The sequence below is a fragment of the Podospora bellae-mahoneyi genome, assembly GCF_035222275.1.
Source record: "Podospora bellae-mahoneyi strain CBS 112042 chromosome 1 map unlocalized CBS112042p_1, whole genome shotgun sequence".
In the NCBI taxonomy this organism is placed as follows: domain Eukaryota; kingdom Fungi; phylum Ascomycota; class Sordariomycetes; order Sordariales; family Podosporaceae; genus Podospora; species Podospora bellae-mahoneyi.
In genome coordinates, this window is record NW_026946359.1 from 1,777,115 (window position 1) to 1,799,090 (window position 21,976).

Below are 21,976 nucleotides of genomic sequence, written 5' to 3' on the forward strand. Positions count from 1 at the left end.
CATCCCCTGAGGAGCAAATTCTCTTCAAAGAGATTATGAGAGAATGATACTTGTTTGATTGTTTACAGTTTCACAGAGAGGCTATTGACACGGGGTGAAGCGGTTCAGGGGCAGCTCGGCAGGGGGCATGTCACCGCAGCGCCAAAACCGACAGATTGTGCTTCCAACCACGAGAAAATAAGTCTTTTGCTATCCAAAAAGGAAGCTCCAAGACTTGTTTGTTTCCTATATTTCCCGCCATACTACACCAACGCTGACCCCAAAGCGCTGCATCAGAGTGTATGCCTCGGTGCAGCCCACCTCTCCCCATCCACAAAGTTTACCTCTCCATCCTGCATTACCACCGCCAGATTCCACCTTTTCAGGCCAGGAAAGAAGTTACCCTCCTCTTTTCCCCCTTCTCCCTCTTCCCTCTGATCCATGTCAGCCCACATGATCTTGCACTTCTTGGAGACTTGCTCATACCCCCCCATCTTGACCCACTCCTCCCCCGTTCCCGGGAGCTCTTCTTGGGAAGCCTGGCTATTTTCTGGCAAGGGAGGTTGCACCAGAGTGACGTCAATCCTTAACTTTGAAAGCTAGTGGTTCGAGAAGGGGAAGGATGGGAGGTAGGGGATCATCTTGAGGGTGCACTTGAATAAGGGGGTGGTGCTGGGGGTTGATTCAGTTGGGTCGTAGGGGGTAGTGTGGTCGTGGGGGTAGACTCGGAGGGTTTGGACATTGGGGTTGGATGGGTTGGGGGTTGACCAGGTGAATTTGGCAAGGTGTTTGGGGAGGTTCCAGACTGTGATGCGGTGTTAGACAGGTCCTTGAGAAAACAGAGTAGTGGGGAAACAAACGCTTTCGGCCGTTCCAACAGGTGTATTTCTGGCTAACGTAGATTCGGGTGATCCTCATGGCCTTGCCGGTTTTCTTCTTGGTTGAGCTGGCTTGGTCGTCTGGGAGGGGGTATTCGAATGTGCCGGGACAGAGGATGAGTTCGTCGTAGGGGCCGACGGGGGTTTCGTGGTAGCGGATTATCTGGACCATGCTGAGACCCCCGAGGGGTTTGCCTGATGCTTGGGGGGAGGAGAATGAGGAGTGGTATTCCAAGGGGTGGTAGGCCTTTTGGGGGAGGTTGGCTGCGGTTTTGGAGGAGGTCCAGAAGGGGATCAGGTACATGGTTGCTTTGGTGTTCCATGGAGGAGGGGCGGCGAGGATAGGTCCTGTTGGGACGGTGTTGGTTGAAGGAGACATTTTGATTGGTGTTTTTTTCTCGGCGTTGGACGAATTACTATGACTAGAGTCGCAATCAGACAGAAATGTCACAGAATTGGAGAGCTGGCGAGAAAAAGTCAGTGTTATTTTGCCTTGGTTTTCGGATGGTCGTGTCTCACATGTCAGCAACCGACCCACCAAAAACCATCAAATCAGGGCCCGAATGGCGTTACATCACTGCATGTGCCAAGCGCAGAGTGCATAAGCATCTTGCATAGGGCTAAGCGATTCTGCTCTTGATCTCAAACAACTTGTCTGGGCTTGTCAGCAGCCTGGAATATATCTAGTCACTTGGTTCAACACCACACCATGTTATGTATTTCATTACGGGTGTTGTGGCTAGAGAATAGGACATATTGATGGACGATGAGTGTCACCTAGGATTGCGAGGAAATTGCTACATTGTGTTGAGCTAGGTTTGATGTTGATATCTTCACCATGCCCGAGGATGATGACACTGTCTGTATATAATTATCATTTTCAAAGGCCTAGTCACGGCATCATGTCATAGTGCCATTCATCTCTACCACCGGGCACCTCATCATGGAACGAGTGGTGTTTCTCAATGAGTGTGGGACCGCCTCTCCATGGGTATAGGAGTTCCTCTCAGGGGTCATTACAGTCCGCAATACTGGTCCTATTTCCAACCGCATAACCCCTCGTTTTCCCAACATAATAACTGTTTCTTAATCTATACTTTGAGAATCGTTAGACCGTCTTGAATACACTAGGAAGGAGCCTCAGGTAGTTGCCTGGAGGTACTCTGGTCCGCTCCTTCCCCCTTCTGTTACAAGGTTGCAAAGCCCTCGGAGGAGTTTCGGCACACACACGACTAGTTCTTTTAGGTGTATTTCAACTTCTGCCAGGCTTCGAAACTTTCCTTGGATCTCTCCGGCCTTCATCAAAGACATCACCATCGTGCTTGGAACGCCTTCTTGTTATGATCCAACCCATCACCACTATCTCGCAACGCCCGCTCACGATCTTGCAAGACCTCCTCACTACCATTGAAGGTATTGATTCTAACCTTTTAGGCCTTTCGATTTCAAAATTAGGCCTCGATCTTGTCTTCCAACTCCTTTCAAATCTCTGGATAGGCCTCAATATTATCTTTGAACGCTTAGTCACTATCTTTGAACGCCCAGTTACCAGCTTCGAACGCCTCGTTTTTCTCTTCGAAGACCCTCAATTTCACAATGGACGCGTCCACCAGTTCTTCCGACTCCTCCATAATCCGGAGAGAGGCTCCTCCAGCTATCGTCAGGAGCAGCAACTTTACCCCCCGCCGGCCTACCACTCCCACCCTGGACAGCTCCCCTGACCCCTCCAACGCCTCTCTTGGTCTCTCCAGCGCCGCTTACTCTGCCACCTATGACGCCTCGTTGGCTCCGTCTTCCTTTGCCGCTCCCTCCTACTTTGAAGCTGAGGAGTTCCACCATCATGTCGTCTGTGCTGTAGCCGAATCTCGCTCAGCCGGCGTTATCGGCCTCGCCACGATCAATTTGACCCTAGCCAGCTCCCAGATTATCACCATTGCCAATGAAAGCAACTATACGACTCTCAAGCAGACTCTCTCTGCCATGCAGCACAAGCCGACCACATTCATCACTCTGCCCCGTATCACTGCGGACCGTGCCTCTTCCAGACTGGCCGAGGTCTTGGAAGACGAAATTGGGTGGCCTACTTACACCACCACGATGCCCAGAGGATGTTGGGACAAAGCTCTTGGAATCATCAACATTGAGTACTACGCCTATAGCGACCAGATTGCCCCTCTCAAAGTCATACTGTCATCCAACAACTTCTACGCCGCCTGCGCCTTCGCGGCCGTACGTATATCATATCCTAATCACTTGGTTGACTGTCATGCTAATGAAATCTAGGTCGTCTCCTACATAGAGAGCTACCATGGCCTCGCAATCCGAGCAGGCGCACTCAACATCGAGTACGTCGAGCCCTCCGGAGTCATGCGGATGGACAAAGCAGCCATCCAAGCATTAGAACTCCTCCGCAACGGGCGCCAAGCCCAACCGGGCGACAACACGTTGTTCGCGTTAGCAAACAACACGCGGACTCCGGAGGGCCGGCGCCTGCTCACGAGGAGCGTCCTCCAGCCGATGACGAACGAGGAGGAGATCAACCTCCACCACGACGCGGTAGAAACTCTGTGTGGCGACGAAGACGTGTTCCGGAAGCTAAGAGATTGGTTGAAGGAGTTCGACGGGATCGACTTGGAGTCTATCTCCGGCTGGGTGAGTGAAGACCAGCCCATGTAACGTATGAGGCTTAGGTAGCAAAGAAAGTCTGACATTTTTGGTTAAGTTGGCAATAGATCATAATGTGATTCGGCACCCCGTGCAAAGCGGAATCGTGTCGAGCAGTGGTCGGCACATGTCGGCGGCCGTGGGAGCCCATGAGCTCTCACAAGCCGAGGGGGATTTGAGCCGGGTCCTTGGGCTCAAATCCTACCTCAAAAACGTCCAAGCCCTCCACCAACTTCTCCGGGCCGCGGACGTGACCGACCACTTGCTTGTGAGTGTAGTGAGCAAGACCGGCGCCGACAAGACCGGGCCGACCCTCGGCCTCCTCGCGGCGGTCCTCCAAGAAGACGCCGCCTACAGCCGTAGCGCGGCTGAGATAGGGCACGCCCGGATGTGGGCAATCCGGGCGTTGCCCAACGACGCCATCGACCTTGCCCGTACTGAGCACAGGAGGACGCGCGAGGAGGCCGAGGCCTACTTTGCCCTGAAGCTCGCCCTGTTCCAAGGTAAGTTCGAAATGTTTTGGCTTGTTTTCTTTTTAGTTCTTTCAAGTTCAGGGTTGTTTGCAAGCGCTGCTCTCGTTATATCTGTCACCAGCTGGCAGCATTTCTGTTGATGTGAATGTCGTTTAACTTGTGTTTCCACGTGCGTTATGATCTACCTCGCATTTTGGCTATATAGAGGGCGGTTCTGTATTTGTTGTTGACGTTTTCCCCATCTGCTCCAATTCCTGGGCTGTATTGCAGTGCTAATATGACGTAGAGGTCTTGGGTGAAGCCGCTGCCCCGAAACTATTCGATGACAAGGACAAAGGACTGTGCTTTAAGTTCAAGTGGGCGGATGTCCGTCAATATGTCGACACCGACGAGCCGCAGCCCGGGGAAATTTGGGGTCAAGCCAAGATTGGTTGTGTAAGGGTCAACCTCGGAATCCGAAGAGGCGAGCACTACCTGTGCCAGACCGACCGCTTGCTTGAATTGAGCCAGCAACTTCGAGTCCACTCCGATATCATCACCAAGGAAAGCGACAAGTACGTCCTCGAGTTGCGTAACGCCATCGCAGAGGCTGGTTATGTGACCGACCTCACCGCGATAGCAAAGGCTGTCGCCCAGTTGGACTTGATCTGTTCCCACGCCGAATTAACAACCACCCATGGATATGTTCGCCCAAAGCTCGGCAAGGAACTCGCTTTGATCAAAGCCCGTCACCCCATCATGGAAGCCAGAAGAGGTTTCGTTCCCAACGACGTGTTCTCTGGCGATGACACCAAGTTCGTGGTAGTGACCGGTACAAACATGGGCGGCAAGACGACATACATCAAGACAATTGCCCTCATTCAGATTCTCGCTCAGATCGGCTGTTTCGTTCCAGCAGAGAGGGCAGCTGTTCCAATTTGCGACCGAATCTTTGTCCGGTCTGCAACCAACGACAATGCTGCAGGCAATGCCGGTACATTTGCGGTAGAGATGGACGAAATGTCTGTCATTTTGCAGTAAGTCTTGTCATTCTCCTGCGTCTCTGCAGACACCTAACTCTTTATGCAGCGGCGCCACCAACAAGAGCTTGGTGATCATTGATGAACTTGGTCGAGGAACCTCCACCGCCGAGGGTCTAGGACTCGCCGCCGCCATGGCAGAAGAGCTCGTAAAGAAGAAGTCTCGTGTCTTTTTCGCAACCCATTTCCTCGATCTGGGTAAGTCGGGTCCCTTGCCTCGATAGATGCCCTGAAGTAATACTGACCACGTCTTCAATCTGTTTAGGCAAAATGTTGAATGCCTGGTATCCATCACAAGTTCTTAACGTCCACATGACCAGCCATGGTTCTGTCGAGGACGGCCACGCCACGATTTCCCTCCCCCACACCGTCGTCGCCGGCCCGGTGAACAATTGGGATTACGGCCTGGAGCTCGCCAGTCGCTACTTCCCAGCAAGCCTCATCGAGAGTGCCAGACAGTGGTCAAAATATCACCAAGAGCAAGCAGAGCTTAGCCGCAAAGAGAGGACGTCAGACGAGATGAAGAGCGCAGCGGAGGTCGCCCTTATGCATCATATGGAGCAGGCGCTGTCTTCACAGATGAGTAACATTGAGTTGGCGGAGAGATTGGAGGTGGTGACCGATCAGTACAAGGCCTTGGAAGAGAGAGGTGAGGTGTCGAATGAGGGCGGTGAGGCTTCGAATGATAATGCCGAGGCCTAAGGGTTGTTTTTTGAGATATATCGCAGGGGAAGATGGCAGTATATGGAGAAATGGAGGAAAATAATAGGGATAAGGGTAGATTTTGGGCCACATATTATGGTTTTATGATGCGTTATTTTTTGGGACATGTATCATGGCTTTTCATGCATTACTTGCTTTCTTTTAGGCGTACAATGAAACAATCGGAGCGTATCTTTGGCAGGAAGGTGCATATCATCTGTTTTTTTCATCTCTTTCTACTATACAGGTGTATTCCCAGCGTGCTTTCAAGAGGTATATTCCCAGGCCCTGCCCCATGAGCACTTACACTTAAAGGATGGAAATGACCCCGAGGCGACACACCGTTCTTTGCGGCAAGAATGAAGTTGTTCTAGAGCCTACTTGCCCGTAGTAGATCTCAAATGCGGTATTGGAGGAAATACGATGAATAAGGTGGTGGCAATGTTCGCTCGGTGAGATTGCCTAGAAGTTCATAGGTCCATAAAAGTCATCCTTGAGCAGAGCGGCAAAGGTGGCCGATTAGCCGTGCGTTCGAGGAGCATGGGACAGTCGTTGGCTGGGTTGGTGAGTACGAGCAGAGCGGGAAGTGGAAGCTGACAAAGCCAAATGAGGTCTGAAAGATCTCGGTGAATCTGTTGTGCAACAACAGGGGAATAATTAAATTCAAGAGCCTCAGGAAACCGATATACGATGAAAAGGCTGCCGAAGGTAGTTGTTGGGCGCTGTTGGTTTGGTGTGTATCGACCAATTGATGTTGAATCTGGAGAGAAAACAGAAGAATCCGCTTGGTTCATAGAAAGAAACTCACTGTGGTATTTGTGTGACTGAGATCGAATGCAAATGAGGATCTAGGTACAAAGTTGTGAAATTATTGCTGACGCCGTCTGCCAACTAACCCCAGATCCGAGTAATCCGGCTTGTGGAGACTTGCCCAAAGCTACCACAGTCCGCCCTACCACCATGAGCTGCCAGCCTCGACTCCAGCCACCCGCTGGTTGACCGCTAATCTAACCGGTGAGTACCTTAATCCCGAATCACTTGCACTAGCTGACTGTTACCAGATGTCCTCCAGGGCTGCAGATCGCTGGTCGCTTGTCATCGGTTCCCGAGTGCTGGGTTTTAGCGGAAATCCGAGCAGAACCACCCACCACGACGTATTCGCAAGCTCAGTCGCGGTATGGATGAATCGAGGGAACCACATGGGGCTGGTGATGGTTCAGCTGGCCAACTTGCTCTTATCAGTCATCGATATGCCCCGAAATGAACGCAGCTGCGGGAGGCATAAGGGCACCACTGGTCGAGCTGAGGGCTGGGATGCGGTCAACTGATGCCGCTTCGCAGATGGCTTACACCAACTAGCTGCGCCTCGAAGGTCAGGCTGACAGGAGGGTTGGGACAAAATATTAAACAGTATGGTGTCGGTCTGGGGTATGGATGGCGGTATAAAGGGCTGCCGTTGTCAAGTATCAAGGACGATACAGACAGAGCAGTCTTGACAGAATACATCACAAGAAAGCACAACATTAACTTCAGCAGAAAACATGAGCACTACAGGCAACATTGCGATTACTGGGATTCCTACCACGGCCGGTCCAGATGGTAACACGATCCAACCATGCCAACATGCTGGGGCCGAGTTTGACACAGGCTGACATTGAACAGGATCGTTCCCCCTTCGCCGAGAGCTCCGGGACCTCCAGCGCAACTATCCTGACCACTTCAATCTTCTCGTCCTTGCGCTGAAGGACTTCCAAGCCCTCAACGAGTCAGTCCAGACATCCTACTACCAGATCGCTGGTATCCATGGTCTGCCCTACAAGCCTTGGAACAACGTCGGCAGCAACAGTGACTGGCAGTCGACAAGCGGGTTCGGGGGGTACTGCACCCATTCCTCGATTCTCTTCTTGACATGGCACCGTCCGTACCTTGCTCTCTTCGAGCAGGCTCTGTACAACTCCATCCAGAAGATTGCCAACCAGTTTCCTCAAGGCCCCCTCCGAACCAAGTATGTCGAGGCGGCCAAGACATTCCGCATGCCTTACTTCGACTGGGCTAGCCAGCCACCTTCTGGGTCTTCAGCTTTTCCCAGTGCTTTTACGGCCCCGAGCATCCAAGTGGTTGATGTGGATGGCAAGACCAAGTCCACTGCCAACCCGATCTACCGCTTCGTGTTCCACCCGGTGAACCCCTCGCCGGGCGACTTTCCTAGACAGGTATGGACCTTCTTACTCAAAGGTAGGATATTGAGATGGCTGACAACCTGATTCCAGTGGAGCCGGTTTCCCACAACTGTCCGCTACCCCAACCCGAGAACTGGGCAGTCTCAGGATAACCGCGTGGCACCCATCCTGGCCAACGAGCTGGCTTCTCTTCGCACCAACGTCAGCCTTCTTCTGCTGTCTTACACCAACTTTGACGCCTTCAGCTTCAACAGATGGGACCCGAACATGACCCCTGGCGAGTTCGGCAGTCTTGAGGACGTACATAACGAGATCCACGATCGAACTGGAGGGGGCGGGCACATGTCTTCTTTGGATGTGTCATCGTTTGATCCCCTGTTCTGGTTCCATCATACGTAGGTCTTCGTATCAAGGTGTGTACAACAGCCTTTGCTAACTACGAGGCAGCAACGTCGACCGTCTCTGGGCCATCTGGCAAGACCTCAACCCCGACAACTTCTTGACCCCCCGTCCAGCCCCTTACTCGACCTTTAACTCGACGGAAGGCGAGTCCCAGACCAAGGACACCCCCCTGACCCCCTTCTGGGACAAGTCAGCTACCAAGTTCTGGACCTCAGAGGAGATTAAGGATACCACGACCACCTTCGGCTACGCCTACCCCGAGACTCAAGAGTGGAAGTACAGGACCGGCTCCGAGTACCAAACCTCCATCCGACAGGCAGTCACAACCCTCTACGGCACCAACGTCTTTGCCAACTTCGCAGCTGCCAACGTCCATGCCAGAGCCACCGAGCACACAGAGCTGATCAAGAGCCTGTCCCTCGCCGCTCCTCCCCCTTCGGCTCCTATCGCAGAAGAGAAACCCCTCCTGATCACCCAAGAGATGAAGGCCAGCCCCATCCCCGAACATCTCCAACACCTCGCCCCGAACAACAAGTACCCCGAATGGGTGGTCAACATCCGCGCCCAGAAACACGGCCTCCACGGTGCCTTCCGCGTCATCGTCTTCCTCGGCCCCATTGACGAGTCCGACCCTGACTCTTGGCAGACAGAGTTCAACACTGTCGGCCGTGTCTCTGTCCTTGGGCGCTCCACTCAAGGACCGACAACCACCAAGTGCGCCAAGTGCATCACTGATGCGGCAGATGAGCTGATGATCTCTGGCACGGTGCCTTTGACCTCGGCCCTGTTGCAGGATATTGTCAATGAGAATACTGACTTGCATAGCCTGCAGCCAGAGGAAGTGGTGCCGTATTTGAAGAAGGAGCTCAAGTGGAAGGTGACGATGTTTGAGACTGGGGCGGAGAAGGATTGTGGGGAGGTTCCGGGGTTGAGGGTGAGTGTCACTAGCACCGAGGTTACTATTGGGGAGGATGGGCTGCCGGATTATTCGGGGGTGTATACCGTGTATCCGGAGATCACGGATGGAAAGCCGGGTGGTATGAGAGACGGTGAGCACATCTAAGGGGACGAGAAAGCACACGTAGGAGATGGGAACGCACGATGGAAATGAACACAATAGCACAAGAAACTGGGTATCAAATTTCAGCCAACGTAGCAAATAACGAAATAACGAAGACCATGCTTTTATCGCCCAAACGCCGTTCCAAAATGCCCAACCGAAACCGTGCCAAAACACCAAGTCGCCCATCATCTAGAAAGCAATCCGACGTTTCCGCCCCGTGTACTTGCTCGTAGCCTTGACAACCTTTCCCTTCCTCTCCATCTGTTCCTTCTTCTTGATAATCCACTGCTTGCTACCCTTCTTGATCTCTCCCTTCCCAGACGACCTGCCCTGCCTCCGGTTATCCACCACATCCACCCCCTCCATATTCTCAACCACACCGGTAATATCCCCGCTCTTGGTATTGGCCACCGCGCTCTGACCCGCCGTCAAGACCAAGTAAACCTTTACATTCTTCGTATCAGGATCATCCTCAAGCATACCCGCCCCAAAACCAGCCTTGACCGCAGCAGAAGTGATCATCTGCTTCTGGACATCGTTCTTTGGATAAAACTGACACACCGCCCTCCCACCCCGCTTCAAGCTCTGATACAACCCCCCGAAAAACCTCGCCAACCTCTGCTGGGGAGAGGTCTCGCTGCTCTCGGCGTTGCAAAGCCACTGGATGGCGCTGATGCTGATCGCTGCGTCGAAGGTGCCGGCGCGGAAGGGGACGCCCTGGCCGATGTCGGCGAGGAACAAGTCGCCTTCTACGTCGCGCTGCAGGGCGACGTCGAGCATGGAAGGGGAGATGTCCATGCCGATCCAGACGTGAGGTCCGCCTTCCTCGGGGGGGATGTCGGAGAGGATCTCGCCTGAGAGGCCGGAGCCGCAGCCGACGTCGAGGATGAGGGAGGGGGTTTTGAGGTCGAGGAGCTCGAGGGCGCGGCGGGTCATGGAGGCTTGGATGTTTTGGATGCGGGAGGAGGTGGTGTACTTGCGGGCTTCGACGTCGTCGTAGTGGACGTCTGCGAGGAGGGTGTCTTCGGGGCGGGACATGGTGGGTGGTTGGGGGTTAGGTATTTACTAGGTAAAGCGCAGTTGTAGAAAGTCACAATTCGCGATGCGCTCGAGAGGCTGTGGAGGGGGTCGCTGGTTAAGTTGGACTGTGGACTTGGGTCGCAAGCTTTGGCTGGGGAGCTTGGGAAATTCTACGATAAGGATTTTTGGAAAGATTATGGTGGGGCGGGTGGGTGGTCTGTAGTGCGCTGGGCGTCAAAATGAATTGCGCCTCGAAGCATATATCCACAGCTCAAGTGAACAATGAGAATGATATATGTTAAATGAGTAGCTGCTTTTACATTAGTTACTCATGTTACAACATCAGAAGCATACCTATACAAGTGCTCCAACTAGTTGTAGTTGCGAACTTCAAGATCTTGTCGTTATCTAATCGGGATCAACAATGTACCGAATCCCGGTAGTTGACTGCTTATTGTGGAGATGCTGCTACACTAAAAACAGGGCATGGCCCGTCGCCCAAAATGCGGGAACGCGCCAAGCTTTCAATTAACACGCGTTCGCTTTCAGGGGGCAGCTGCCATTGACGTCGTTGAACACCTATGCTGATTGTGGTTGCCCATACAAACCCGGCCTATGTGCCTAATAGAAGAACCCAGTACCGATTGAAGTGTACTGCTGAGACTTGTATTCTCCGACCAAACACTCTCGAAGAATCTGTCCCTTTTTCGAGACGCCTTGAAGCTATCTTCAAGAGGTCTTCTTGGTTCCCCAATACTACCTCATCTGCGCCGACAACACCCTTTTTACTTCTCAACGGCCTTTTCCTCTCTCGATAACCCTACCTTGCGCTTCAAGAGATCTCGAATAGCTGCTCAACATGTGGATCTTGCCGTTGGTCGGATACCTCGGGTCGATCGTGGGCTTTGGCTTCATGACCCTGGCCATAGGTATGCTCCCTTGCATGCGTTCAAACTATCCTGAGAGGGCCATATGGTCGCTTCATATACCTTTGTCTTTTCTCCATATCCCTCTGAAGATAGTCTGGATGCCGCCCACTTTCTTTCCAATGTCTGTTGGTGACTGTCGAATGCGTCTCGCGATCGTTCGAATGGCTTTAAAACGGACCCAATACACCTTCGCTTTCGCTGACGTGCTTCCAATATAGCCTCCGGCCTCTACTACCTCTCTGAACTCGTCGAAGAGCACACCGTCATCGCGAAGCGCTTCCTCTCCAAGCTCATTTACTCGATCATGGCCCTCCAGCTTCTCCTCTGCGTCGTCGACCGCTTCCCCTTCCTCCTCACCGTTCTCGGCATCTTCTCACACTTTATCTACTTAGGCAACATGCGGCGCTTCCCCTTTGTGAAACTCACCGACCCCTTGTTCCTCGCCTCGTGTGGTGAGTTGCCCCCGTCCCAACCCAAGTACCTACCGATAAAGCGCAAGCTAACCCCTCTCTCTACCCAACAGCCCTCGTTTTAATCAACCACTACGTCTGGTTCAAACACTTCTCCCACCACCAAGAACGCGCCTACCAAAACGTCTCCTATTACGACACTCCTGACGACATCCCCACCTTCACCGAGATCGCCTCCTACTTTGGGCTCTGCGTCTGGCTCGTTCCCTTCGCATTGTTTGTTTCCCTCTCAGCAAGCGACAACGTCCTCCCCACCATGGGAAGCGGGAGCAGCGGTGACTTCTCCTCGTCGTCTACATCAAACGGCAGCAAAAAGAGAGGACAGGGTATGTTCAAGGCGCTGGTGGATGGAGTCCTAAATACAATGGCCGAGTTGGGCAACATGACGGGGTTGAAGAAGCTGGAGGATAGGCTCTAGGAGCGCCTCGCAAGAAACACGGTTGAATCAAGAAAAGGATTGGAGAATGAGCAAAGGCCGAAGGAGCCCGGATCTGGGAAACGCCGCGGTGGAGTTTGTGGCTACGCGTGACTGGAAGAAACGGCTTCGCGGCAGAATTCAAGGCTTGCGATCGCAGCCGGACGAGCAAGGGCCTTGGCGCGTGAGCGAGCAAGTTCGCTTGTGGGCGGTGCTGGCCGGGCCAGATTGGGCGTGAGAGCACGCGACCGGGGTGGGGGGGGGGCTATGGCGAGCATACGTTTTGGAAGGGGAGGGGACGAGAGTAAGTGGGTTTTTTGTTCCGTGCTCCAACGCTGAAGATAGTATGGAAGTTGTGTTTGGCTAACGGAGGAATTTAGGAATGGCCTTGCTATGACCGGTTGTCCCCCGGGATCTAGTTGATCCCATACATCTATAGAGCCAAGCCGAGCTGTTGAAGCCGGGCCTGCTGAAAGAACTGGGTCTGTCTCGATGTTTGACCGCAATATTGTTCTCCTCTTTGTGATAGTGTTGTTGACGTTGCTTGTTTCACTTGTTCGTCTGCTGTCTAGTAATGTATATCCTCCTCCCTCGCTGCCAACTTGAGATGAGAGCCAGCTCCCTATTGCTATCTATCTACCTACTTACAATGCGCCTTCGCACAATCGGCCCAGTACTTCCTCTGCAGCCCGTCAAAGTCGATCTCTATGCCCGCAACCTCCACTCTCGGCAGCTCAGCGAACCTTGTCTTGCCGTCCTTCTCGATTTCCATGATAAGATCCCTTTGTACGTCGAGGTCTCTCTGGAGCTGGTCTAACTTGGAGGGATCGATGCAAGTGCAATCTTCTCCATTAAGAACATGCCTACAGACCGCTTCTCTCTGTTTGCCTTTTTCTGAAGAGCTAGGGCCGATGGGCTCTAAGCTAAGGAGAGTGTTGGGTCCGGGGTAGTTGCTCAAGAGGTGAGGAGTTGGAGGAGCAGGGTTGATCCGAACGTCGCCTGGTTCGGTGGTCATTCCATCTGAAGGATCATCGTACAGGTCGCCTGGGTCCTCTTCCAAGTCCTCTTCAACGACCTCCAGGGCCGTGATCCCCCTTTCTTGGTTCGTCGACCGGATGCTCTCTGCATCAGTCCAGTTCCAGTTCGAATTCGCCCTTTCTGAGCCACCCCACCGACTACTACTGCCATCGGGGGGGTCGTCCATGCCCCATTCATGCATGGGTCTTATCCATGATCGACGAGAGATGGTTGTTTGGGACCTGTTCGATTGGGTTCTGATCTCGTCGTCCTCCGCGGCCGTGGTGAAGATCTCTGTCCACCCATCTCCAGACACAGAGGATGCAGTAAAGGACTCGTCGTCGGTGTCCGGGAATGCGGATGGTGAAAGCAAGGCTTGGTTGAGGGCTTGGTCTAAGTCAGGTCCAGATCGAGGTGCCGCGTCGGATGAACGCATAATGTCGTCGAGAAGGACAAGGGTGCCTTCGAACTGAGCCGCTGCTCGAACGGCTCCCTGTGAGGGGTCATGGGTATCTAATGATGGCTCCATCACGTGTTTGCAGCATAGAGGCGATGCGATTCTGGATTGCGTGTGAGGCGCGGGAGTGGTCGCGGTAGCGCCTCAGGAGTACCAGTCGTGCCATCTTATACTTTCACCTCTTCAGTGTCGGCCGGCTATGTAATTGTGCCCCAAGGTGCCCGACTTTCAGCCCACGACACTTCCATTCCCCGCAACTCTACGTGGCTCATCCCTTCTGACCGACGGAAAATGGCAGTGGGGTACAACAGCCAACTCTTTGCTTCCGTTTGTGGTAGGGAAAACAGATACCCGGACTCAAGTCTGGATAGATGGATTTGCTCCGGCTCGGTTTGCCCTTGATACTCCAGGCGTGCCCGTGTTACGAAGCCAGTGGAAGTGCGCTGTTGTCATGGACGCTTTGCAGATTTGCAGGGCGAGCGAGTGCCTTTTTCTCACCTGCTGTACCACCCCCACCGGGTCTTTTCCTGTCCTCTGACATTTTGACAGAGCTGTCTATTCCCTCTTTCTACTCTATCTTGAGGCTCTACATGGGTTGGGGGAACTCTTTTCCATCGACTGCACATCGGATAGGAACCATCTAGACTATCTCGACCAATGCACGCTTGTCTACACGTCCGAAAGCAGCGCCCCCATGACCCGCATCCGCCGTCCTTTGACTTATTCGCCAGCGTGGTCCCTACCGACCACGCATCATGACTGCCCGGTCTAGACCTGCTGTCCCCTTGGAACCCCTTACTCAGACGCACCCAATACTAAGACACCCCACGCTCGACGTCAAATCCAGACAGTCAAGCAACGTCCCACAACACACCGCAGAACGCACAGCAACCGCGGGATCTCAGGCGCCACCAACAGAAAAGGAAACGGAAATGATGATAAAGCAGTTAGTTCTACCCTTCAACACCAAAAGAAAGAGATGAGCGACAAAAGGACCCTGGCCCGTACCACTCCCGTGTCTCCCCATCCTCCTCCCCTTCCCTCCCTCGGACATCTTTCCCTTCCCTTTCCCTAACAAGAAAGAATTCCATTACCTTTTCGCACCGCATAAAGCAGTATCATCAAACACCCCAACGTCGATCCCGACCTTGATCACATCTTCGGGTCGGTTATCTCCCCTCTCCTCCGTCCTCCTCCGCATCTCGGCCTGACAGGTACCACGTGCTACCAACCCCCATATCAGTTTGTGCTATGTGTGTTTCCCCCTCTCTCGTTCACACAAACTAGCGATTTTGCAACACCGTGCACAGCAGGAGGAGGGAGGGCACGAAATAGAACCGGCTATCAGAGCTTTACATCGGCCATCGGCCAGATGGATTATGGGGGTTCTTCCTCGTGACAGAACTGGCGGGATGGTGGTGTCAGTGACCGTGCGGACTCGGAAGAGTCGGCCAGTTGTGTGGGACCGAAGGGGCTGGTTGTTTTCGCGATGGAGTCGCTCTGGCTGTTGTAGATATCTGGGCATTCATTCACTAGAACGACATCATACTTCGGCTGTAGAGTCGGTATCAGAGAAAAAGAGAGGAGTGAATGGAGAAACGTAGAGATATCTGATAGATACTACCGAAGGGACAGAAGTGCCCTCGGGCTGACTGTCAAAAAGCGCTCATATTGCGCGAGTTTGGGCGAAGGTTGTGTGACAAACATGTTGAAGCTCGAAGTAGACACCAAAGGTCACAAAAATGGCCGGACGCCAAATTGCCAAAACTGCAGTAAAGGATACCAAAAACAATCATCATGTCCCGGAATGGGGGTGTATGTGAGAGAAATTACAAAATTTAATGCCCACAGCCAGAATCGAACTGACGACCTCATCATTACTAGTGATGCGCTCTACCACTGAGCCATGCGGGCTGAGCTGACATGTTGAACGTCTCATCGGCAACACCCTTTAACAAACGAATGCCGCTGAAAGCAACGGACCTAAGAGATTCCTCCCTTCCTGATCCTCCCCCTCTTCAAAGAGCATCCACGAATGTGGATGGTGTCGAGCCATTAACATTGTCTCTCAAAGCCAAGAACTATATCAGGCAAAAAGCGGGGCCCATTGTCTCCCTCTACCCGCCTACCTACCAAGAAACGACACCCCTTTGTCCAAGCAATCATGTCACCAGCAAACAATAACAATTGCCAGCGGTCGTGATATATGAGCTATCAGAAAAGCATGGTACTTCTGGCAAAAAAATAAAATTAAAAAATAAAAGCCCTCTCTTGTATTAGGACCCGACGCTCTGGATGTGACAGAATGCTCCGGCGTCAACCGACGACGACGTATGATGGAAGCACGTCGATCTCAATGAAGCTGGCAACATGTGGCCAGAATGATTTCACCTTGCCACCCGGGATGAACGATGCAACAAGAAACACACTTTGACCACATGTCTGACCGGCTTGTGGAAGTGAGATGTGAGATTGTATGTTGTGGCCGAAGTCGGCTTGAGGATGGCGTCTAACTCTGGGGCATGAACGGTTGGGGATAAAATCGCAGGGCTTTCTTCGTTGACCGAAAGGATGATGCTGACTAGGTAGGCAGGTACCTTACATACACCCCTTCAAGTTCACGAGTACACGGGAGTATGAGGTCTACGAGCATCAGCCCATCTTGTCCGTTGCTTCATCGCCCACGAGCAAAAGTTTGGGGCTTGGATTATCTCATAAAACACAACAGTCAAACCCAGTAAGCAAGCCGAGCTTAATATCACACATTCATCAATGATGCTGATGGTGAGCTACTCCAAAGACACGAACAGTGATGAAACGCAGAGCGCGTGGCAAAATCACAGTAAGTGGTCGGGTCATGAGGAAGAAGCATCCGAACAGACCTGGCAGAATCATTCAGGTCTCATGCGTAACAGAAGATTTCATGGTGTAGGTACACACTGACGAGCTGTCTAACCCGCCTCATCATCTGTCACAAAGCTCCCATCCCCTTGGTATACATCATTCAACATTCCCCAAACTCCACCCATCCTCGCGCCGAAATTAACAACCTGTCCTGGGTATAGTAAAACAAACTCATGACGCCCCGCTCACACCACCGTAATCCGCCGTCAGAACAAGACATGACAAACATACAGGCCGGCCTGTAGAAAAAAGTAAGAACCCCGCGGATGAGCCAGCAGGAGGTGTGCCCGCCTTCACCTTGTCGATCGACAAGGCCATCCTCGTCATCACTCGAAAAGGCTCGTCCACCCATCCGCGCGTGGTCGCTGACCACCAACCCTCGCCCTATCATAAAGAACCTCCCCTAATCACCCTGACCTGCCCCTGCCCAGCCCTCGGACTCCCCGGGCCCCCCAAAGGTGGCACCAAATACTCCGACGGTCTTCGACTCCCATACTCTGACGGCCGTCTACTCCCACCCCCACCATCAAACCCACCCGCCACACTCCCATGCCGTTCCCTAAACACCCTCTCCGGGGGCACCAACACATCATCCCCATCGTCCCCTTCCTCGTGACTAACCCTCCCTCTCCCATTCTGGTGCCAAGCCATCTTAAAGCCTTCCACCCCTTCCCTATCCACCACCGCCCCCCCTTCCTGTTGTTCCTCCTGCCACCGTCCCGGTATCCTCACCCCAGACCTGATCCACAAAGTCTTAAACTCCTCCGCCAACACAGCCCAGCTAGTCGCCGCAAAAATAACGGCATTCCACAACCCCTGAAGCGGCAACACGACGGCAGAAGCAAGATTGAGCGAGTAGCTCGTCGTAGCTGGGTACATGAGAGCGTAAACGCGGTTGATACTGCTCGGCGTCCACGTCACGAGCACTGAGATCGCAAAAACAAACGAGGTCCGGAGATAGGCCAGCTTGATCGGGTCCAGGTTGACAAGCTTGTACCGAAACTTCTTCCACGCCTGACCGACGTGGTCAAACCTGGTCTTCAACCAATTTTGCCTGTTGACATTCGCGACAGAGGCGGACCGGCATCTGGGGGCAGAGGAAACGCTCGAGATAGTCTTGAACGGGTTCGAGTGCTGGGTTCGGGAGCACGAGTGCGAGGTGGGGGATCTCCCAAAGTCGTCGGAGTCGAGGGACTCGGCGGGCGATACCCACGGGTGGAGGGTGGCGGCTGGTGGCTGAGGGGCGGTGGCCATGGCATGGCGGTGGGCGGGCGGTAGGACAGGTGTGATGCTTGACGCGCCGGTGGGTGTCGAGGGCGGGGTCGCTTCATGCTGCTGGTCGTGAGTGCCATCCGTCAGGGTCGAGGCGTGCGAGGAGCACTCTGCCGCTTCGGCTGTCACTTGGACCTCGGTCGTCACGGTACCATAGCATGCGCCTCTTCTGTCGTCGAGTTGGGGTTCCTAGCGCGGTTGTTCATGTCAGCATGTCAAACACCCACGGGGCTAAAACGAAGCAGAGGAAAGAGAAAGAGAAGGGGGAAAACATTTGGAAATGACGTAGTAGGGTGTGACAAACATCTCGCCCCGCGAGACGAGAGCGCAAGAACAGAAAGAATGATAAGGGGAAAAAAAAAAGGGGCACCTTTTCCGCTGATCCTCTGAGGTCGGTGCCGGAGGCGTCCTTGGCCTGGTTGCTCAGTGTGAGGTTCCTCAACTGGTTACGCTGGTGAAACACATGGTAGCCGACTGCCACGTAGATGAGAGCAGACAGCGCAATGCAAGTCCAGATTGGTAGGTAGTAGAGAAAGATGCGCAGCTGATTGTACGCGTCGGCAATCCAGCACCACAGCTAAAAGCAAGTGTCAGCATCTTTGTATCATGAAAGTGGGAACCGAGGCCGCCATTGGAGCCGGAGTCGTGGTGTCGGTGTCGTGCTGAATGTGACGAAACCCTAGGTAGGTACGAGAGAGGTGTTGCGAGATGGGATGGAAAAGAGGACGTACTGTTGCGTTCCCGTACATGTGCACATCGCCAGGCCGATGGAATAACATGACAACTGCCGGAACGGCGGGCACACCGAAGCAAACGACACAGTACATCCAGAGATGTCTGTGAAAGTTGTTCGGGTTGTATGCCATGAAAAAAACCATGTACACATTGACAGCCATGGCAAGCGACCACCAAGGATCCGACTGCATGAACCTGGAGCTCCTATCAGCATCTCGATAAAGTCCAAAAGACAAAGAAAAACTTACATCTCCAGCAAAAACGCTTGAACTTTACATAGCCCAGAGTCATCCCCGGCGACTATTCCAGCATAGCCGATCAAGCAGGCGATGCTGGCCCCAACGTTCGCAATGGAAGCAAAGAGGATAAAAGTGTTGGGTACCGTCCGAACCCGCTTAAACATCCAGTAAGCCCAAAAGATGAAGGAAACCCCCACCAGACTCAGGGAGGCCCCAAACCGTTCCACATGCTGGATGGTGTCTCGTTCTGTCGATGTCAAATTCATGTAGCCGCTTTGTCCAGGGACAATCTTGAGAGCGGCCATAGCGAGAAAGAAGGAGGGAGACCAAGTGCTGGTCATGAACAGGGATATATTAAATCTCAGACTTTTTTGTTGACAAAAGCGGAAGCTGGTGTGGGAGGTGCGCTTGGTCGGTGGCCGGCGGGGGAAGGGGGGAGCAGCAGTCGCGTGGGTGTGTGGGTGTGTGTTTGTGAGCGAGCGAATGGGTTCGGAATTCAGGTCAGGTCAGTATTCGACGTGGCTGCGCTAGAAGGTAGAAGGTGCATGGGTGAGTGTCAATCCGCAAGATTGGGTGCTCAGAAATTGAAGCTCGCTGGTTTGCTGGCGGGGTGTATAGGTCGATAGATGGCCCAGCTGTGTCTCTTGCGGCTGGCTTAAGCTGGAGCAACTACCTTACCTGCAGCAATACAACCCCTGATCTGAACCTCTACAGGATCCGACAATGGCTGACCTTGTCCTCTCCACTTTCAGCTAGGTAGCTATTTTGTTTCTGCTGGTATTCTGGTGTGATATCGCCAGCCTCGATGTTTGTTTCCGTGTTGGCATGCAGCAGCAGGTGCCTCGCTGTCAGTAGCAGGCCTGGATGGTTACCAGGTACCTGACCCCAGATATCGGGATGAAGCCAAGATGGGAGGAGGCTTGAAAGCCAAGGCGCGGAAGTGACTGAAATGATGTGCCGGGGAGAGACGGTTTGTCTGGGGAAGATGCGGCATGAGACAGCTGAAGAACGGCCGCCACAACGAGTGGTGGAAACAAATCTCGAAGGGGGTGGAAGGCGGCCAGCGACACGTCCAAAACGTGCGGGTGCGTGTCTGGTTTTGGTAGGTGCGGATTCTCGAATCGAGTAGAGAGGGAGGGGATCTTCGCCAACACGACAAAGGGGCTTGATTGTGCTGCTTCTTGGGTCCTGCATCCAGATGCAGTACCTGCACGCCACCTAATTCCGCCAGCAAATCTGCCCCTGATTGGAGATGCCGTGATTTGTCTCCCTGGGTGTGTGGTATTCAGGACATGTGAGGCCTGCATGCACTGTGATATTCAAGCCAGAATGGCGGCGACAGTATCAACTCCGTATGCGTCCTGCCGCATGGGCTAGACACGATCCACCAAGGCTAAACAAGATAAGGCACACAATGCCTTCCAGTCTTGCAATGCCAAGGCGGGATTTCGAATTGTTGTTTCTCCTCAGATACACTTGGTTTGAGCTCTTGTTCGAGGCCACTCATGGATGATGTCTGAGCTCACTTTTCCTCCCCCTCAGAGTGGGAGTGGGAACTTTGCTCCAAATTGCTCGTGTGACTCGATACCGTGCCATTGCTCTGTGTGATTGGATGTTCCAGCGGAAATCGACAGGACCACAGCATGTGTTCCGGCCGGCCCTCTGTGCTGGGTGCCTCAGCTTGCAAATTGTTTTTAGACCTCTCTGTTCCATCAAGAAACCGAACTTCAACTCAGTCCTCCAGTCATTTGACGTACCTTAGCGGCTAAGTGGTATGTGGGCGTCATGTAGGTTCCAATTATGTATGCATGTTTGATACAACGCAAGTGAGTGTTCGTATGGGGATGAAGTGGGAAGTAGTGAGAGGAGTTTTGAAGGTTCATCATCAGTGAGTGAGTGGTATGTGAGTACCAACCTATGGATAAGGCCAATGAGGCGGCAACAATGATAGTAGCCAATCACACCAAAGCCAATAGCAGGAAAGATGGCGGTTAAGCTATCCGAAAGCCGTTACAGAGAAGCAAACATTCGTCAACCGTTTGCTGGGGGGGGGCTTTGTGGGCGTTCTTGGCACTCATGGCGAAGGGGGGCTTTTTGACGACATGAAGCAAACATGAGATGAAAAAACATGGCAGCACAGTGAGCCAGGGGTGGATGAGCAAGCCACAAATTTGCCTCGATTGGAACTACTGCATTCTGGGACCAGACCTTCGGCCCGAGGGAAAAAGGAACAGACGTCATCCCGTTCTTCTCGTCCGAGTTTTGCCCAGTATCAACGCCATTGTTTCAAGAGACGAGATGGTGACCTTGACCTGCCTACGACGAGCTTTCCATCTCCGAAAGAGGTACAAGAACGTGGCAAGAACATTCTTCCGTTATCGCCGCGCAGATTTCTGAGTTTCGGGTTGAGGCCTAACTTCTGACCAAAAGTCCCATACTCTCAAGTCCTTACGGAAAGGACGAACCGGGGAGTCGGGCTGTGAGTGCCCTGGTATGGAGCAACCATGCGGAGAAATTGAGATGAAATATGGATCTCTGTGCTGTCGCTCTCCGGTCAGAAAGGCCTGAGGCAAAATAAATGGACCTTGATGCAGTGTTGTGGAACTTGATTTCTGCGTGAAGCGATCGGACACCCGCGTTCGCACAGACATGGGCAGCGCAAGCAACGGCCGTCGACCTGACTCCTTCGTCCCTCTTGGAGCGATGCTCGTCATCGATTGGGTGCCTCCTACTTTGGATGAAAACTCAGGCACTGCAACCAAGCAAGTTGATATTCCGTATTTCACTTCTCGTTCGATGGGCATCTTTTGTCTTCGGTCGATCCAGCGTCTGAGGATCAAGGAAAAGAAGAGGCAGGGCAGGGTATTCGGGACAGACTGCATTTTCTATTGATTTATGTAAAGTGGGATCCCGGCTTGGCTGCCGTCGCCATGCGACACAGCGCATCGAGCTGGGCACAAGGCACAGGCACATCCTCGGCCTTCCGGTGAAGCGATGGTTCTGATGTTGTCTTGTTTCCCGTCCTTGTCCTTGACTGTTTCTTCTCAACCGCGAGAGTCACATTTCCGAGATGTCTTCCTGTCTTTTCTTCAGCTGCCATTGATCGTGACTCCATGTCGGAGAAGGAACACCGAGCCAGGGTAAAATTCTCCTGTCCG

The 21,976-nt window shown here is 53.1% G+C and overlaps 10 protein-coding genes and 1 non-coding gene across 11 annotated transcripts; 6 read left to right on the plus strand and 5 right to left on the minus strand.

Moving 5' to 3' along the window:
- Nucleotides 1-179: 179 nt before the first annotated feature.
- On the minus strand, nt 180-1,354 carry QC761_105710 (uncharacterized protein). The gene is made up of 2 exons (XM_062873827.1): nt 840-1,354; nt 180-784 (listed from the first exon to the last, which is right to left on the minus strand). Exons 1-2 carry the CDS (start codon nt 1,234-1,236, stop codon nt 579-581), a joined length of 603 nt encoding a protein of 200 aa, XP_062736905.1. The 5' UTR covers nt 1,237-1,354; the 3' UTR covers nt 180-578.
- A 748-nt stretch (nt 1,355-2,102) lies between these two features.
- QC761_0005960 (uncharacterized protein) lies at nt 2,103-5,715 on the plus strand (the record flags this gene model as incomplete). Its single annotated transcript, XM_062871828.1, has 7 exons — nt 2,103-2,244; nt 2,292-3,086; nt 3,141-3,509; nt 3,580-4,024; nt 4,281-5,010; nt 5,063-5,211; nt 5,279-5,715. The coding sequence occupies exons 2-7, from the start codon at nt 2,454-2,456 to the stop codon at nt 5,713-5,715; spliced, it is 2,763 nt and encodes a 920-aa protein (XP_062736906.1). The 5' UTR covers nt 2,103-2,244; nt 2,292-2,453.
- A 1,541-nt stretch (nt 5,716-7,256) lies between these two features.
- On the plus strand, nt 7,257-9,867 carry QC761_105740 (uncharacterized protein; the record flags this gene model as incomplete). Its single annotated transcript, XM_062873828.1, has 4 exons — nt 7,257-7,314; nt 7,378-7,928; nt 7,986-8,290; nt 8,343-9,867. 4 exons carry the CDS (start codon nt 7,257-7,259, stop codon nt 9,358-9,360), a joined length of 1,932 nt encoding a protein of 643 aa, XP_062736907.1. The 3' UTR covers nt 9,361-9,867.
- On the minus strand, nt 9,550-10,398 carry BUD23 (18S rRNA (guanine1575-N7)-methyltransferase; the record flags this gene model as incomplete). The annotated part of the gene is made up of 1 exon (XM_062873829.1): nt 9,550-10,398. One exon carries the CDS (start codon nt 10,396-10,398, stop codon nt 9,550-9,552), a length of 849 nt encoding a protein of 282 aa, XP_062736908.1.
- A 492-nt stretch (nt 10,399-10,890) lies between these two features.
- Nucleotides 10,891-12,197, plus strand: SVP26 (erv26 superfamily protein; the record flags this gene model as incomplete). The annotated part of the gene is made up of 3 exons (XM_062873830.1): nt 10,891-11,309; nt 11,528-11,761; nt 11,833-12,197. Exons 1-3 carry the CDS (start codon nt 11,240-11,242, stop codon nt 12,195-12,197), a joined length of 669 nt encoding a protein of 222 aa, XP_062736909.1. The 5' UTR covers nt 10,891-11,239.
- Nucleotides 12,198-12,461: 264 nt separating this feature from the next.
- Nucleotides 12,462-13,011, plus strand: QC761_0006000 (uncharacterized protein; the record flags this gene model as incomplete). The annotated part of the gene is made up of 2 exons (XM_062871830.1): nt 12,462-12,498; nt 12,869-13,011. The coding sequence occupies 2 exons, from the start codon at nt 12,462-12,464 to the stop codon at nt 13,009-13,011; spliced, it is 180 nt and encodes a 59-aa protein (XP_062736910.1).
- Nucleotides 12,835-13,740, minus strand: QC761_0006010 (uncharacterized protein; the record flags this gene model as incomplete). The annotated part of the gene is made up of 1 exon (XM_062871831.1): nt 12,835-13,740. The coding sequence occupies one exon, from the start codon at nt 13,738-13,740 to the stop codon at nt 12,835-12,837; it is 906 nt and encodes a 301-aa protein (XP_062736911.1).
- A 683-nt stretch (nt 13,741-14,423) lies between these two features.
- QC761_105767 (uncharacterized protein) lies at nt 14,424-15,067 on the plus strand (the record flags this gene model as incomplete). The annotated part of the gene is made up of 3 exons (XM_062873831.1): nt 14,424-14,614; nt 14,785-14,921; nt 14,979-15,067. The coding sequence occupies 3 exons, from the start codon at nt 14,424-14,426 to the stop codon at nt 15,065-15,067; spliced, it is 417 nt and encodes a 138-aa protein (XP_062736912.1).
- Nucleotides 15,068-15,510: 443 nt separating this feature from the next.
- QC761_0006030 lies at nt 15,511-15,582 on the plus strand. The gene has a single exon. It is a non-coding gene; the product is annotated as a tRNA-Thr (tRNA).
- A 738-nt stretch (nt 15,583-16,320) lies between these two features.
- QC761_105770 (uncharacterized protein) lies at nt 16,321-19,159 on the minus strand (the record flags this gene model as incomplete). Its single annotated transcript, XM_062873832.1, has 4 exons — nt 16,321-18,033; nt 18,215-18,421; nt 18,576-18,774; nt 18,828-19,159. 4 exons carry the CDS (start codon nt 19,157-19,159, stop codon nt 16,960-16,962), a joined length of 1,812 nt encoding a protein of 603 aa, XP_062736913.1. The 3' UTR covers nt 16,321-16,959.
- A 165-nt stretch (nt 19,160-19,324) lies between these two features.
- QC761_0006050 (uncharacterized protein) lies at nt 19,325-19,812 on the minus strand (the record flags this gene model as incomplete). The annotated part of the gene is made up of 3 exons (XM_062871832.1): nt 19,325-19,345; nt 19,551-19,663; nt 19,698-19,812. The coding sequence occupies 3 exons, from the start codon at nt 19,810-19,812 to the stop codon at nt 19,325-19,327; spliced, it is 249 nt and encodes an 82-aa protein (XP_062736914.1).
- Nucleotides 19,813-21,976: the final 2,164 nt, after the last annotated feature.

What these genes read in the sequence shown, in the direction of transcription:
- QC761_105710 (XM_062873827.1), bottom strand. Translation starts at nt 1,236, where the DNA reads ATGTCTCCTTCAACCAACACCGTCCCAACAGGACCTATCCTCGCCGCC. An exon ending in CTGTTGGAACGGCCGAAAGC is followed by an intron (nt 785 to 839) that starts GTTTGTTTCCCC and finishes ACCGCATCACAG; the next exon opens with TCTGGAACCTCCCCAAACAC.